General features: G+C 35.3%; 1 protein-coding gene across 8 annotated transcripts in view; it reads right to left on the bottom strand.

The window, feature by feature from the left end:
* Window positions 1-15,614, bottom strand: part of SENP6 (SUMO specific peptidase 6) — a 117,410-nt gene that overhangs the window by 39,063 nt on the left and 62,733 nt on the right. For 7 of the 8 annotated variants that reach the window (XM_006931853.5, XM_045057753.1, XM_045057751.1 and 4 more), the window contains 3 exons: window positions 14,192-14,337; window positions 7,653-7,950; window positions 1,460-1,692 (listed from right to left, as the gene is read on the bottom strand). In XM_006931853.5, the coding sequence (XP_006931915.1) occupies window positions 1,460-1,692; window positions 7,653-7,950; window positions 14,192-14,337 (677 nt within the window). The remainder of the gene's footprint in view (window positions 1-1,459; window positions 1,693-7,652; window positions 7,951-14,191; window positions 14,338-15,614) is intronic. The other variant, XM_045057755.1, reaches the window with a different exon arrangement.

The following is a 15,614-nucleotide window of genomic DNA, read 5'->3' as shown; positions in this document are numbered from 1 at the left end:
ATTTTCCTCCAAGCATTTTTGCTGCTCAATCATGGTGTGTGTGTGTGAGTGTGTGTGTGTGTGTGTGTGTGTATGTGTATAAACTAATGCCTAACTGCCCTCTAGCATACCTATACCAATTTACACACCCAACACTCTATTTCTCCAACACTAACCAAAATTACAGACTATTATATACTTTAAAAATTTTCAACAATCTGACAGTTAACAAAATGTATTTTAATTTCATTTTCAGTACTTCACTACATTGTAAAATCTCTATTTCCTTTATTCATTTTTCTATGGTTTGCTTCTATAAAGGACCAATTCACACTTTGTCACACAGTTCACTGTTTCCCCCACTCACATCTACCCATCAAATTCAGTTTATGGTATTTTGGTACAGTGTTCTGTACTTTTCATTTAATAATATATATTCATCTCTTTATTTACTATTTTTGCTTGCGCTGAAATACTTGGAAAGGCATTCCCAAGATTATACTATCATCATACTTTATTTTTCCATTTTAACAACTGAGTATGTATTTTTCCATATTTTATCTATACTGATAACAATTCCTAACATTTATACACATACGTAGTTTTTTTTTTTTAAAGTTTGTTTTGAGAGAGAGAGAGTGTAAGCACATGCACACAAGCAGGGGAGGAGTAGAGAGAGAGAGAATCCCAAGCAGGCTCTGCATTGACAGCCCCCAATGGAGGGCTTGATCTCACAAACTGTGAGACCATGACCTGAGCCAAAATGAAGAGTAAGGATGTTTGGAACACCTGGGGAGCTCAAGTCCGTTGAGCGCCCAACTCTTGATGTCAACTTAGGTCATGATTTCAGGGTCATGGGATCGAGCCCCACATCGAGCTCTGCACTCAATGAGGATTCTACTCTGCCTGCTTGGGATTCTCTCTCTCTCTCTCCCTCTGGCCCTCCCCTGCATTTGTACGTTCTCTCTAAATAAATAAAAAATAAATACACACATACACAAAATATAACATAAGAGTGGGACAGTTAACCAACTGAGCCACCCAGGCACCCACACACGTTAATTTTTTAACATGTATGTTTTTTATTTTTTGGAAAGTTCTTCATAAAAAAGAAAATATGCATGTATTTCTGTACCTTGGTATTCCTCCTACCAGCACCATAGAAATCCTAAAAGTCAGTGATATAGCTTCTTCCTGTCCACCAGATTATACAAGAGTATGTGTTTATATTTCACTTGTAAGGTTGGTGTTTTTTCTTCGTTTTGAAATTTTTTACACTTTAAGCTTTTAGTTTAATAGAAATCTGTTTTTGTATGTTTTAATGTTCTTTTAAATAAACTTCCAAGTGGTATTTTAAGCCCCACTTAATAAATAATTCTTTTTCTCCTTAAGATACTGCCAAATTACCCTCCAAAAAAAAAATTTACATCCCAAAGGGGAGAGCCAATCTGAGTAGAAGGTCAATAAATGTGAAAAGTACCTGGTCTTTCATTCTTGCTTTTCTTGGCAATGTAACTGTATTTAACTCTGAATCTGCTGGAATGCTTCTTAGTTCATGCTCTACTCTACAGATATTTTCATTTAGTGCTGCTTCTACTTTTCCAGTGGATGGTGCTGGGGAAGAACATGCTGAATCAGCAGGTTGAGGAGATATGCTTTCTCTTCTGTTAGTCCTGTCATTGTCATCATCATCATCATCACTGGACAAAATGACTATAAAGAAAATGTTAAATACTTCAGGTATTTCATTTCTGTCAGTTAATGGGAAATATACCAAATTTGCTTTGGATCTCTTCTAGAACCAAGATTAATAAAAATGAAAGAAGACACAATCCATTCTATCTGATGAAAAGTTAAATTTGAAGATAATTAGAAATGAAGAAAGGATAAGAACTGGCATTTTTTATATAGACTTACAAATATGAAAGTATTCTATAGTCCATTACCATCACCCACACAAGATATACACCCAAGTTACAGCAAAATTTAACCATATGTCATAGATCTATTTCAGAGTTCTAGAAAGTCTCAAGTATAAAGATAACCTGCACAGAAACTGTGCACAAAACAGCATGCATTGTAAATGTGTGTGAAACTCCATGTGACCAAATAATTTTATTTTACATAGGAAATCACTAAAATTGTAATTGGTCCTTAGGAGAACATGAACCAGTGTCAAATTGCTCAGTAAATTCTGTGGAGTAAATGAATGTGGACCTGACAAGACATTAATGAAGGGAATTTGCTCTTACATCTTCTACGTGAGTAGAATAATGATATTGGATCTTAACAAATCCATCTTTATATCATAATTTCCGCAAGCCACCCACAATGCACTTGAGTCAAATCCTAACCCTTTTATGGTTTATAAATGTACATAATCTGGCCATTGCCTACTTCTTCAACTTTCTCATACTGCTCCATTTCTCCCTCTTTATGCACCAAGCACATCATCCATTTATTTTGTTCCTCAAACATCAAAGTTTGATTTTGTCTGGACTGCAATTCCCCTAACACTTTGCATTTTGGTCATTAAATATTAGCTTTTTGATTCATTACCCAATCTAAAGGAAGCATATAGTTGGCTTATTCACAACAACTGATATAAATTTTCTGTTGTTTTTTGTTTTCTGTTGTTAGATGTTTACTTGCTTTCTCCCCACTACATATAAACTATGAGATCATTGCCTTGTCCACTGCTATACTCCCAGTCTAAAACTGCCTGGTGAAGAAAACAATTCAAAAGTCATGTGTTGGAAGAACACATAAACTTGAAGAAGCATTTTTCTTTTTTAGAAACCCACATGTAAATGTTTAGTTACTAAATATGCCCCAGAGAGGCATCATTCCCATCACCATTTACCTGTCTTTTTTATTTTGTTATCTAGTCTCGGAAGCAAATGCTAAAGCTGGATCTTTTTCAGAACTGTTATTTTATTAACAGAAAATCTAACATGCCAGATTACAAGATCTAAATACATTTATACACATTTGAAAGTTAGGGTTCTGTAACTTACTATTTGCCTCTGTGAAATTAGGGACAAAAATAGTACCTATTGCAAAGGACCTGTTATGAGAACAAATGATTTAATACGTAAAAGATTTGGCACAATGCCTGACATATGTAAGCTTTAAAAAAAGTTCATGAACTGCTTTATTTATGAAAAACCATACAGAAATATATATGAATATATATTAAGGGGGAAGTCTACTGTTCTATTGACAATTATTTTTATGGTGCTTAAGGGACATTAAAACATCTATATGCACTTAAAACCTTACTTTAAAGCCCCAAAGCTGCAACAGATAGAATTGTACTATATACCTCTTGTTTTAGTAACTTAACATAAATGCGGATTATGCTCAATGTCACCATAATTTGAAAGGAAATGAGAAGTGTGCAAAGACAACAAACATATACTTAAAAAGCTGGTCTCATAGCTGCTTTCATTCTGTATATAGAATACATCCTATGTAATATATAAGATTCTGCATCAGGGTCTATGATGGACTGAACTGTGTCCCCTCAAAATTCATATGTTAAAGCTCTAACCCTCACTGTGACTATATTTGGAAATAGAGCTGATAAGAAGGTAATAAAGATTAAATGAGTTCATAAAGGTGAGGCCTTAATCTAATAGGACTGATGTCCTTATAAGAAAAAGAAATGCAGAGATTTCTCTCTCTCTCTCTCTCTCTCTCTCTCTCTCTCTGTGGAAGCACAGAAGATGGGCCATGTAAGGACACAGTGAAGAGGCACCTGTCTACAAAGTAATGGCACCTTGATCTTGGACTTCCAGCCTTCAGAACTGTGAGAAAATAAATTTCTGTTGTTTAAACTACTTGGTTTATGGTACTCTGTTAATGGGAACTTAAGCAGATTAATATAGGGTCTTTGTACTTACATTCCAACCTTATTTCCATACATATCAGCATGTCTTTCTCCTTACTTCATTTTGGGCTCTATTCAAAAGTTACTTTATCAGAAGTGCCTATTTTACCACCATTTTAAAATAGCACCCTTCTTCATCTTGACATCTAACAATTAGCACTCTCTACTCCCTGGACCTGCTTCACTTTTCTATACAGAATTTATCAGCACTACTTCAGACACTGTACATTTTATTATTTGACCACCCAAGACATAAGAGAAGTTTCATGAAAATAAACTATTTTAATAGGAACACGAATTTAAGAATAATTAACTATACAAGGAAAACAAGACTTTGAACCAGAAAAATCTGTTTTTTAGAGTCTAAACTCCAACAGTCCTTATGTATATAATAATATTGAGAATTTAATCTTCTTAATCATGGGTTGCCTCATTAATAAAATGGGATATATCTGTACCTACCTCACACGTTATAATAATTTTTACAATAAACTAAACTTGGTTAGTGTATATACCTTTACCACAAAGTAAAGCATGTAAACATTCAATAAATGATATTTTTTATTACTAGTATAAAATGTCCTTAAAACATATTTTTCCATGGACTTTAATAGAAAATACTTAGTCTTCAATTGTTTTGTTTGTTCATTTTTTGAGCAAGGAAGGGGAACAAATTTATGTCTTACAGTTTTAATGCATGGTTGATATGGTCCTAGGTTAAGTTCTGAATAGTAAACTACTCAAGCCACTTCAAAACCACATGAATTTATTGTTTTTTAACTTAATCACATTAGCCTTAAGTTCCAGTTCTCTCATCCTAGAAACTTCATCAGGATGGTATAGCATTTGGCTCAGTAATAGTACCCAGTAACTAATAAGTAACTTTTCTTCATATCTAACCATAAAAATGTAAAACCTTCACTATTAGGAAAGATTTAAATTATTTTAACAATATTTAATATCACACTGATAAAACACTAAAATGTATTGTAAAATATTCATCAAATACTAACATCATCATAGTATAACAGATGTGTTTGTTGGCTGATACCTATCACAGTTATAATTTTTTTAATAGTTCTTTTTGAAAAATAAGCTAATGCACTGTTATGAGCTAAGGTTTGCTTTTTTTTTTTTTTAAGTTTATTTATTTAAGTAATTTCTTTACCCATTGTGGGGCTTGAACTCATGACCCCAAAATCAAGAGTTGCATGCTCTCCCAACTGAGCCAGGTAGGGGCCGCTGAGCTAAGGTTTTTCTATTGAACTGAATTAAAATAGAACTTGACATATTTCTCAGATTAAATTTTTTTTTTATTTTTAGGGGCACCTGGGTGGCTCAGTCGGTTAAGTGTCTGACTTTGGCTCAAGTAATGATTTTGTAATTCGTGAGTTCGAGCCCCACGTCAGGCTCTGTGCTCATAGCTCAGAGCCTGGAGCCTGCTTCAGATTCTGTATCTCCCTCTCTCTCTCTTCCCCTCCCCCACTCACGTTCCTGTGTGCTCTTTCTCTGAAAAATAAATAAACGTTAAAAAAAGTAAAATCTACTTTAAGAAAAAAATTTTTATGTCACCCCCTTTCATTTACCAGTTTTCAGAGTAATGATTTGGAACCTAAGCAACCTCCAAAGGTAACCAACTGGGTGCTTTTTTTCTTTTGGGGGAGTAGGGAGATGATATCATTGTGAGCTTAAAAAAAAAAAATTAATATATTTGGCATATTTCAATAAATAGCAGTTATGAAACCTTTTGTGACTCATACAGTCCCATTACTGGTCAGTAGGAGCCCTTTCATTTTAGCTCCTGTGTCTTTTGACATGTCCATAGTAGTTTTTAACTGCTTCCATGCTTCCTGATATGAGTAAATGATCTAGATTTATCTCATACACTCCTGTTCCAGACCTGGAGTCAGCCATTTCTCTGAGGAGTTCTACTTATTTTTAGTGAGAAGTAGTATTCAAAAACACAAATATGGGAAATAGAATTGTTCACTTCTATCTAAGAGAATATATATAATAATTTCATGCCAGTCTCTCCAATCCAAGTTTAAAATTATGAGATTGTTACTTCTTTGACTTTACTTTTGAATTCCTTTGCTCTAACACTGAAAATCTTGGATTCTGGAGATAATAATAAAATTGCTTATTTGTTTTATCAATGTATGTGTTTAAAAATAACAATACAAAAAATAGCAATACCAATATTATTAACAGTATTACTGAATGCACTTAGAATTTCTTTGCAATTCTGTTTGACCTTAAAATATATCACATTAGGAATGCACAGCCACAGTATTATTTTAATTTAAATTCATTTGAAATAATTCTTCTGTGTGTTCAAGCCACCAACCAGATATATAATTAGGTTCATTAGTTTCATCTTGGTTTTGATTTTTTTTAATTTCCTACTTAATTTTGCTTTATAATCATGTAAAACATTTACATGGTTCTCAAGTCAAATCTACAAAAAAGGTATGTTTGGAGATATCCGGCATCTATCCCTAATTCCTACACTGTTTCCTCCCTTCTAATCAATTATTTTTAAAATTAGTTTTTAGTGTATCTTTCTTTTATTTATTTTATTTTATTTTATTTTTTTAATTTTTTTTTCAACGTTTTTTTATTTATTTTTGGGACAGAGAGAGACAGAGCATGAACGGGGGAGGGGCAGAGAGAGAGGGAGACACAGAATCGGAAACAGGCTCCAGGCTCTGAGCCATCAGCCAGAGCCCGACGCGGGGCTCGAACTCCCGGACCGCGAGATCGTGACCTGGCTGAAGTCGGACGCTCAACCGACTGCGCCACCCAGGCGCCCCTAGTGTATCTTTCTTTTAAAAAAAAATCCCCTATATTCATTCTCCCACCTTCACAAACAAAGGGTAGCACATTATCTACTGTGATCTGTACTTTGCTTTATTCATGTTATTAAAGATCTTAAAACTCACTCTATAGAATATTAAATGAGATCTTTCTCTCCTCTTACAGCTATGTACACTATAGTTTATTCAACTACTCCCTGTTTCTAATCTTCGCTACTTATTACAAACAGTATTGCATTTCATATACACACATATATCTAAAGGTAAGAAAAAGACTTAGGGGAAAATGGGGTGCCTGGGTGGTTCAGTTGGTTGAGCGTCTGACTCCTGGTTTCAGCTCACGTCACGATCTCACACTTGAAGGGTTTGAGCCTCATGTCAGGCTCCATGCTGACCGTGTGGGGCCTGCTTGGGATTCTCCCTCTCTCTCTGCCCCTACTCCGCTCCTTCTCACTCTCTTTCTCAAAATAAATAAATAAACTTAAAAAAAAAAAAAAGATTTAAGGGAAGAGTAAATGTGGTAAGAGAACTAATTTTCATTGAGTTCTTTCTACATGTCAAACACTTTATTTACTGGGCTATGGTAGGCACTTTATATGTTACTTCATTTACTTCCTCAAAAACCCTATCAGGCAGAAAAGAATCCATTTACAAATCAGAGAGATTAAATGAACTGGACCAAAGTTAGAAAGTTGGGCATAACTGGCACTTGACCTAAGACCGGGGTCAAGGTCTGTGCTCCCCCCACCTCCCCACTATTTAAGATGGATGGGGTGAAAACAAAGTCAGTTATTATTTTCCAACTACATGGACAGTTTTAATCATCTACCCAAAGAACATGTTATATAACTGACACAAATACCTATTAAAACTATACTTCTCAAATATGCTCATGCTCACATTAAAAACATATGTAAAAAATACTGGATTGATATAAATAATACTAAAGGGAGTAAAATACTTACTTGGATCATTTAGGTCTGACAGGCTTGTTTTCCTTTCTTTCAGGTTTGTGAGTTTGGCTACTTTTGCCCTAGGTAAAATGACTTTCCCATTAGTCTGCAAATAATTCTGTCTACTATCATCACAATTCACAATAATATCAACTGGAATCTTTCCCAGACTGTTGCCATAAAACTTCTTGGATGATAATGCTGTGTTTTGTGACTTCTGTCCTCCAGAATTCTGATGAATTGATGTTCTTAATAATGGTCCAGTAGATTCACTCAAAGTTATAGCTTGTCTGCAATTTCTTTGCACATCCTTAGGAAAAAGAATACCACAACTTTGGCATTTTGTCTGATTTTCCTTTTCTTTTCCACATTTTGGACAATACCCACACTGGTTAGAAACCTTAAGTTCCAAAAGAATAAAAAAATCAAAAGACTTTGGCATTTTATTTCAACATTATGGAATAAAAAATAAGATTTCAAAATTAAGTCTCTCACTCCACATCATCATCACCATGGCTGCCAAAAAATCCTGAATACATCATGTTACTTGGGATTTAGCATCAGGATGCTGGAAGCAATTTTTGGGACCATCTAATCCAGCAATCCTTATGTTGGACCATGTACACTACTTAAGGGCTATATAAAGATTTTCTATGGCATACAGAACGTAAATAATCTTAGGGGAATCAACATCTAAAATTCTCAATTTCCACATATCATTCCAAAACCTGACTTGATTATGCCTCTGATGTCAAGCTATCTCCTGCCAGAATTGTTCTCCTACTTAAAAAAACAAAACACTTCCATTTGAAATATTACAATGGTGCATTGCCCTGGAGTATAAAAGCCACCAAACCAAACCAAAGGATAATTTAAATGTTGGAAAAAAGAATCAATTTTAAACACTGGTTAACAAAAACTTTTACAAGACAACTGATTTCTAAGACAGTGCTTCAAAAATATTTTAAGGAAGGCCTAGTGTAGGTTACAATTGTGAGATTATTAAAAATGTTTCTTGATAGTAGAGCTTCCTGTGATTTGGGGCATATAATTTAGAAGAAGTTTAAGGATTATTTTCATACTCATGTACTTATTTATGTGAAAAAGGTTCTTTAGCACTTAGATCTTTAAGAAGCAAAAATAGGAATAGATGTTGAATTGTCTCACTATGCCCAGCATAATATTTATTCATAGACACAGGAAGTAGTTGAAAAAAACAATCAGTACCTCTAATTAAAACATGCATTTCCAATAATTTTATGTCAAATAACTTATCAAACTTTATAACATATAGTTTTAATCAAGTGTGCTATTAATAACAGAAATAACTCAATCAAAAATAAATTTAACACTTTGAGTCTTATATAATAATAGGAAATAAGTGGATAAATACTTCTGACAGTGAAATAATAGAAATAGTAATTATCAAGTGTTATAGTATTTGGATGTTACCAGATCCATGTATGAGGAGAATGATTTAACCAGTGTCTATTTTAAAATGTTACTCTTTTGGGGCACCAACTGGCTCAGTCAGTTGGGCATCTGATCTTGGTTTCGGCTCAGGTCATGATCTTACAATTTGTAGGTTCGAGCCCCACAGTGGGCTCTGTGCTGGCAGCATGGAGCCTGTTTGGAATCCTCTCTCTCCCTCTCTGCCCCTTCCCAGCTTGCGTTTTCTCTCTCTCAAAAATAATAAAATAAAATGTTACTCTTTTCACTGTGTCAACTATTACATCCTATGTAACCATTTAATCTTGAAACAAAAAATGTTCAATGTCAACTTAAAAATATGTAAGAGAATGTATAGTTGTTTAAAATTTTTTAAATCTTTTAGGTGACAGAAGTCATCAAGTAGTTGTAGGAGGAACACGTTGTATAAACATAAATTTCAAAATTCACTGAGCTAAAAGCTTAAGTTCTGGACACCTTATTCTATGTAAATTTATACCTTAAATACACTTAGGAAATTGTCTAAAGACCACTGGTCTAGTCTTATCTTCTTGTTTTAAACAAGGGAAAACTGACAAAAACTGTTTCCCTTGTCTTACATGACTCACAACAGAGCCATTCTATCAAACCATGTTATCTATTCAACGATCTACCCCAGATAACAACAGAGAATGAAACCAAGCTTCAACCAAGGCAAAGCTGAACTTAGAACATTGTTCACTATCACAGCATATGTAGATTATAAAAAAAAAAAAAAAAAGAACATGTCTCTTTCTCTGCCAATACATAGCAGAATTCTGTTATACTATTTGTGGAGTCTAGGTATAAGGAATTTTTTTCTCATAGCACTTGTGATAGTGCCCTGTGTATTTAGGATGTATAGTTAACAGGTGAACTATGCAAATAGACACAAACACGGGACAGATTATCTACCTCTCGAATTTTAGCCTATTGTCAATAAGGGAAAGAAATACTAGTATAGTTAACCCTTGAACAACACAGGTTTGAACAGCATAGGTCCACTTACATGACAATATTTTTTGATAAATACAGTACTGTAAATGTATTTTATCTTCCTTATTATTTTCTCAACATGTACTTTTCTCTAGCTTACCTTATAGTAAGAATACAGTATACAGAGGCACCTGGGTGGCTCAGTTGGTTAAGCGTTTGACCTCAGCTCAGGTCATGATCTCATGGTTTGTGGGTTCAAACCCTGCATAACGCTCTGTGCTGACAGCTCAGAGCCTGGAGCCTGCTTTGGATTGTTTCCCTCTCTCTCTACCCTTACTCCACTAGTGCTTTCTCTCTCTCAAAAATAAATAAACATTTAAAAAAATACACTATATAATACATAACATGCAAAGTATGTGACAATCAACTGTGTTGTTGGTAAGGCTTCTAGACAACAGTTAAGTTAATTAAATGAAGTAAATAAATGAATAAAATTCTGGAAGAGTTAAAAGTTAATATGCAGATTTTCAATTGTGCAGGGATCAGCACTTCTAACTCCTGTGTTGTTCAAGGGTCAACTGTACATTTAAATGAAATAATGCAATTGTTCCCTAATGGACTTCAAATGGTTGGCCATGTCACAATGCACCTAAAAGGGAAACTCAAACAAAACAGCAGTGCCCATCTATGCATACCACACTGTGATAAAATACCTAATCATCTCAGAAAAATCTAAACCCCACTCTTTTCATAGTAAGCAAAGAAATACTTCCATTTCTACATAGGTTTACAAAATATCCTGGTGAACCCCAAAAAAGTTTAAAGATATTAATTTATGTGGAAAACCGAGCCCCATCTGTTGTAGTGGGAATCAACTACATATAAGCTAACCCTGTCTTTTAAAAATCTGACACCAGAGGCACCTGGGTGGCTCAGTTGACTAAGTGTCTCACTTTTAATTTAGCTCAAGTCATGATCTCATGGTTTATGAGTTCAAGCCCTGCATCGGGCTCCATGCTGACAGTGCAGAGCCTGCTTGGGATTCTTTCTCTCCCCCTTTCTCTCTGCTCCCACCGACAGTGTGCACACTTGTGTTCTCTCTTTCTCTCTCATAATAAACACATAAACGTAAAAAAAATCTGACTCCAATTTTTCATTGCCTATAGCAAAGATAAATAGTACATATTTCAATGGAAAGAACCCCATGAAAAGGTAATACTCCCACATATTTCCTTTTATAAGTTGATACTAAACACAGAAAGCACATAGTATTCAAATTTCTGATATTAAAATGCACAATGTACTATACTGTAAACTATTATCATATGCCTTCCATCAGCTAAGAAACACATACCTTGGAACTATTTGCAACAAAAACAAAATGCATGTTAGCTGAACCAAATATAGTATTAAATTTTCCATGATAAAAACTACAGATTCAGAACTGTATCAACCTAACAATCTAAACACTATAATCTCAACACTGCTCAATTACTTTTAGTAAAGTGTGTATGAAGTTATATATTTCCATAATAATTTCATGTTAGATAAAATTTCTTTTGGAAAACAAAGACTAATTAAAGTCTCATTTTCCCCCTCTTGGTAGGTAGACTATTATAAAATAAAATAAATCCTAGTCAGTAACACATACTATCTGCCAGACTCTATAGATAAATAATAACCAAGTAAGCTTAATAAGAATGAACCTGTCTCTGATGAGACACCAATGAGATGTCATTTTTAGTAAATATCCTTAAGATGTATAATCTCATTAAATATCAAAGACTGTGTTTACTTGTAAACAGTACATAGTGTAGCATTTCACAAGCTACATGTGGGGAAAAAAACCCACTAATCTTGTTTAAGAATTAAAAATTACATAAAGGGTGGCTAGAATCTATTCTTTATGTTCACTAAGAACAGAGTAAGAACAACTGGAATGCAGTAAAGAGTAAAAGAAAGATTTATTTTAGATGTTAAAAAATTCTGAGGTTTTCAGCTGGCATGCTTAGGGGAGAGAAGGACAGTGTGTCCTTTCTGCTCCTTTACCTGGATCAAGCAGTGGGCCAGGTCGCGGGGAAATGCCAGTATGGGCTAGGCCAACCTTAGGCTGGCACTCCAGGAGAATGATCAGATAAAAAGCAACTGAACCAATAAGTAAATGATAGGAGTCAGGCTTCTCAGTCAGAGAAGGAAGTTACAAATATGCAAAGTGGGAAAGGCTACGATAAACACTGTGGTATTAGACCAGAACGGGAACTATCAGTGTGAATGCATGCATTTTAACATGTATTAAATATTAACACATAAACACACATATATTTGCTAGTTTTGCCCACTGAGAGGGCCTCTACACATGATACCAATTAGCAATAAGCATAACTAATGCCCAAATATAGTCCCTCCACTTATAGGAACAATGGCCCTTGGAGAAATACATAACTCTAGAGCTGAGACAGAGAAGATACAAAGAAGTCTAGACCATCTGGTTACATCAAAACTTAAGGAAGTATTCAAAGAATGATGTGGTTATGTCAAAAAGAAAGAGGAGCCAGCTTAAAGAACTTCCTGGGGGCCAAGACTGGGACAATCTGAGCATCAAAATAATGACAGTGACAGAGTATAATTTTTTTGAGTAAGAATCCATGTTGTGTCTACTATACTTCCAAAAAAAGAAAAGATCTATGTATTGAGCTGTATAAAGAACTAAGTAAATATAAGGAAAATTTCTACCTTAGAGTGGTACATCCTTTTATTATACTTTATATACACTCTACCTTACAGCAGCTCATCTTATTAATAAATAAATTAATAAAGTTAAATAATTAACTTTAAGGTGGACAAATATAGGAAAGTACATCTTAAGATAAATGTTAAAATGTGAAAATTGTATACATTCTGATATGATGCAATGATGAGATTATAGAATCACTGGAGAGGATTCTTTAAAAATGCATAAATCATGAAGAAACATACTCCTCACAAATATCAACTTAATGAAAGACAAGGAAGGACTAAGAATTATTCCAGATTAAGGAAGACTAAAGATTACAACAATGAAATATAACACAATCCTGAATTTGATCCCGTTCCAGTGAAGGGAATTAATTAGGTGAAATGTGAATGGAGTTGGTGGATTAGACAGTAATTTTGGATCCACGTTAATTATAAAATTTTGACAAGCATACTCTGGTTTTATAGGAACATGCCCCATTCTCTGTCCCCTCCCCTGCCTTTTCTAAGGAAACGTGCACTAAAACATTAAAGTAATAAATAGGCATCATATTTGTTACTTATACTCAAATGGTGCAGAAACACACACATATACAGAGGGAAGGTGGAAAGGAGGGAGATCAATATTTCAAATGTGGAAAACTGAGGAATCTAATAGAAGTGTATGTAAGCTGTTTTATTATTTCTTCAACTTTTTTGCAAATTTAAAATAATTTCAAAATATTTCTGGTTGAGAGCTATTATTTGGAGTATGTTGCAGGAAGGCACTGATAAATTCTTTCCAGATATATGTGTTTTACATTTTGGATAATGAAAAAAATGACATAGTGAAGGCAGAAAAGTCTGCTTAAAAAACTTTCTAGGAGAGGCTCCTAAGCAGCTCAGTCACTTAAGCATCTGACTTCGGCTCAGGTCATGATCTCATGGTTTGTGGGTTCGAGACCTGCATCTGACTCTGTGCTGACAGCTCAGAGCCTGGAGCCTGTTTCAGATTCTGTGTCTCCCTCTCTCTCTGCCCCTCCCCTGCTCATACTCTCTCTCGGAAATAAATACACATTAAAAAAATTTTTTTTCTAGGGACTCTTGGGCAGCTCAGTAGGTTAAGCGTTCAACTCTCAATTTCGTCTCAGATCGGTCAAGATCTCATGGTTCGTGGGACTGAGCCCCACACTGGGCTCATGCTGACAGTGTGGAGCATGCTTGAGATTCTCTCTCTTCTTCTCTTTCTTTGCCCCTCTCCCACTCAACACTCGCTCTCTCTCAAAATAAATAAACATTAAAAAAAAAAAAAAACTTTTCTATGTCTCTTCTAGTGCTATAAGGAAAGATCCCCTAGAATTTAGTAAGTATTAAATGTTATACTGATAAAAATACCAACTAATTGATTAGCAACAAAGAAGAAGTTCTCTACCCACCTCTATATCAGTTAAACATTTTTTTGAAGCAGGAGACAGAGGAGATAGAGACTGATATGTGCTACTATGACGTTTCTGTGGTACTTTCCTTTTAATTTCAGACTCCAGATGTGATTCTGACTCTTCAATTTTCTTTGTTACACGATCTAAAGGAAGGAGAAAAAAACACAAATGTACTGAAATTAAATCTTATAAATTCCTCATGACTTTTGCTATAAACAATACTAATTTATATTATCAAATTATTATAGTTTGATTAAAATAAATTAATGTTTCAAAATGTACAACAAAGAGTAAGCAAAACTTGGGAGCAGGGGAAGATGGCTAAGAGGATCCTGAGCTCACCTCCTTCCTCAGGCACCAAGGCAACAACTACATATAATGCAACTCATTCTGAAAATAATCTTAAGATTACCAGAACAAATCTTTATAAAAGTATAAAAGAAAGGACACATTGAGAGGGTATGAGGGGCAGAGATGCAGTCAGGAACAAAATCCCTGGCAGGTAATCCAAAAGTGGGAGTGGTATCACAGGCATGGAGGCCCTCCCAGAGGAGTGAGGGGATCAAGGTAGGCACCCTGGCTCTGGGAATCAGCCCCAAGAAGACAAGCTACACATAACACCTGGCTTTGAAAATCAGCAGTGATAACTCCAAGAGCTTTGAAAATCAGTAGGCCTTAACTCTGGGAAAGCTGAAGGCTATAAGAGGAAAAAAAAAAAAAAAAAAAAGACTCTGCTTTTATTTTTTTATTATTATTATTTTTTAATGTTTATTTAATTTTGAGACAGAGAGAGACACAGCATGAGCAGGGAAGGGGCAGAGAGAGAGGGAGACACAGAATGTGAAGCAGGCTCCAGGCTCTGAGCTGTCAGCACAGAGCCCGACGTGGGGCTCGAACCCATGAACTGTGAAATCGTGACCTGAGCTGAAGTCGGACGCTCAACCGACTGAGCCACCCAGGCGCCCCAAGACTCTGCTTTTAAAGGATCAATGCATTTTATCACTTAGTCCAAGACCCAGGACAGAAACAGCACCTTGAAAAGCACCTGGGTTATATATGAAGGACATTCATTTGACTAAGTTTAGGGCATGTGTGAAAGGGGGAGGGATATACTAGAATAGAAATGCTGGGAAGCACCATTTTCCTTGCTCTTCTTCAGCCTAGCTAACTGGACACTTGCAGGTGCCAGTTTTGACATTATCTATCTTCCTTAGTAGCAGTGCTCATGCTACCCTGGCATTCCCCTGCGAAACCACTTTAATCAAACAGCCAAACCCTATGTGTGCCTCCAAAGCAACTCCTACAATGCCACACCCAGTGAGCAATCCTACAGGGACAGTGCCCTGCCTACAACCACACTCACAAAAGTTGTAGCTGGACCTCTCAGCCTGCTGTGCCAAGAGTTAACCTCACCCATCAG

This window comes from Felis catus, chromosome B2, assembly GCF_018350175.1.
Source record: "Felis catus isolate Fca126 chromosome B2, F.catus_Fca126_mat1.0, whole genome shotgun sequence".
Lineage (NCBI taxonomy): Eukaryota > Metazoa > Chordata > Mammalia > Carnivora > Felidae > Felis > Felis catus.
Note: the sequence above shows the minus strand (reverse complement) of the source record. Positions and strands in the feature narration are given on the sequence as shown.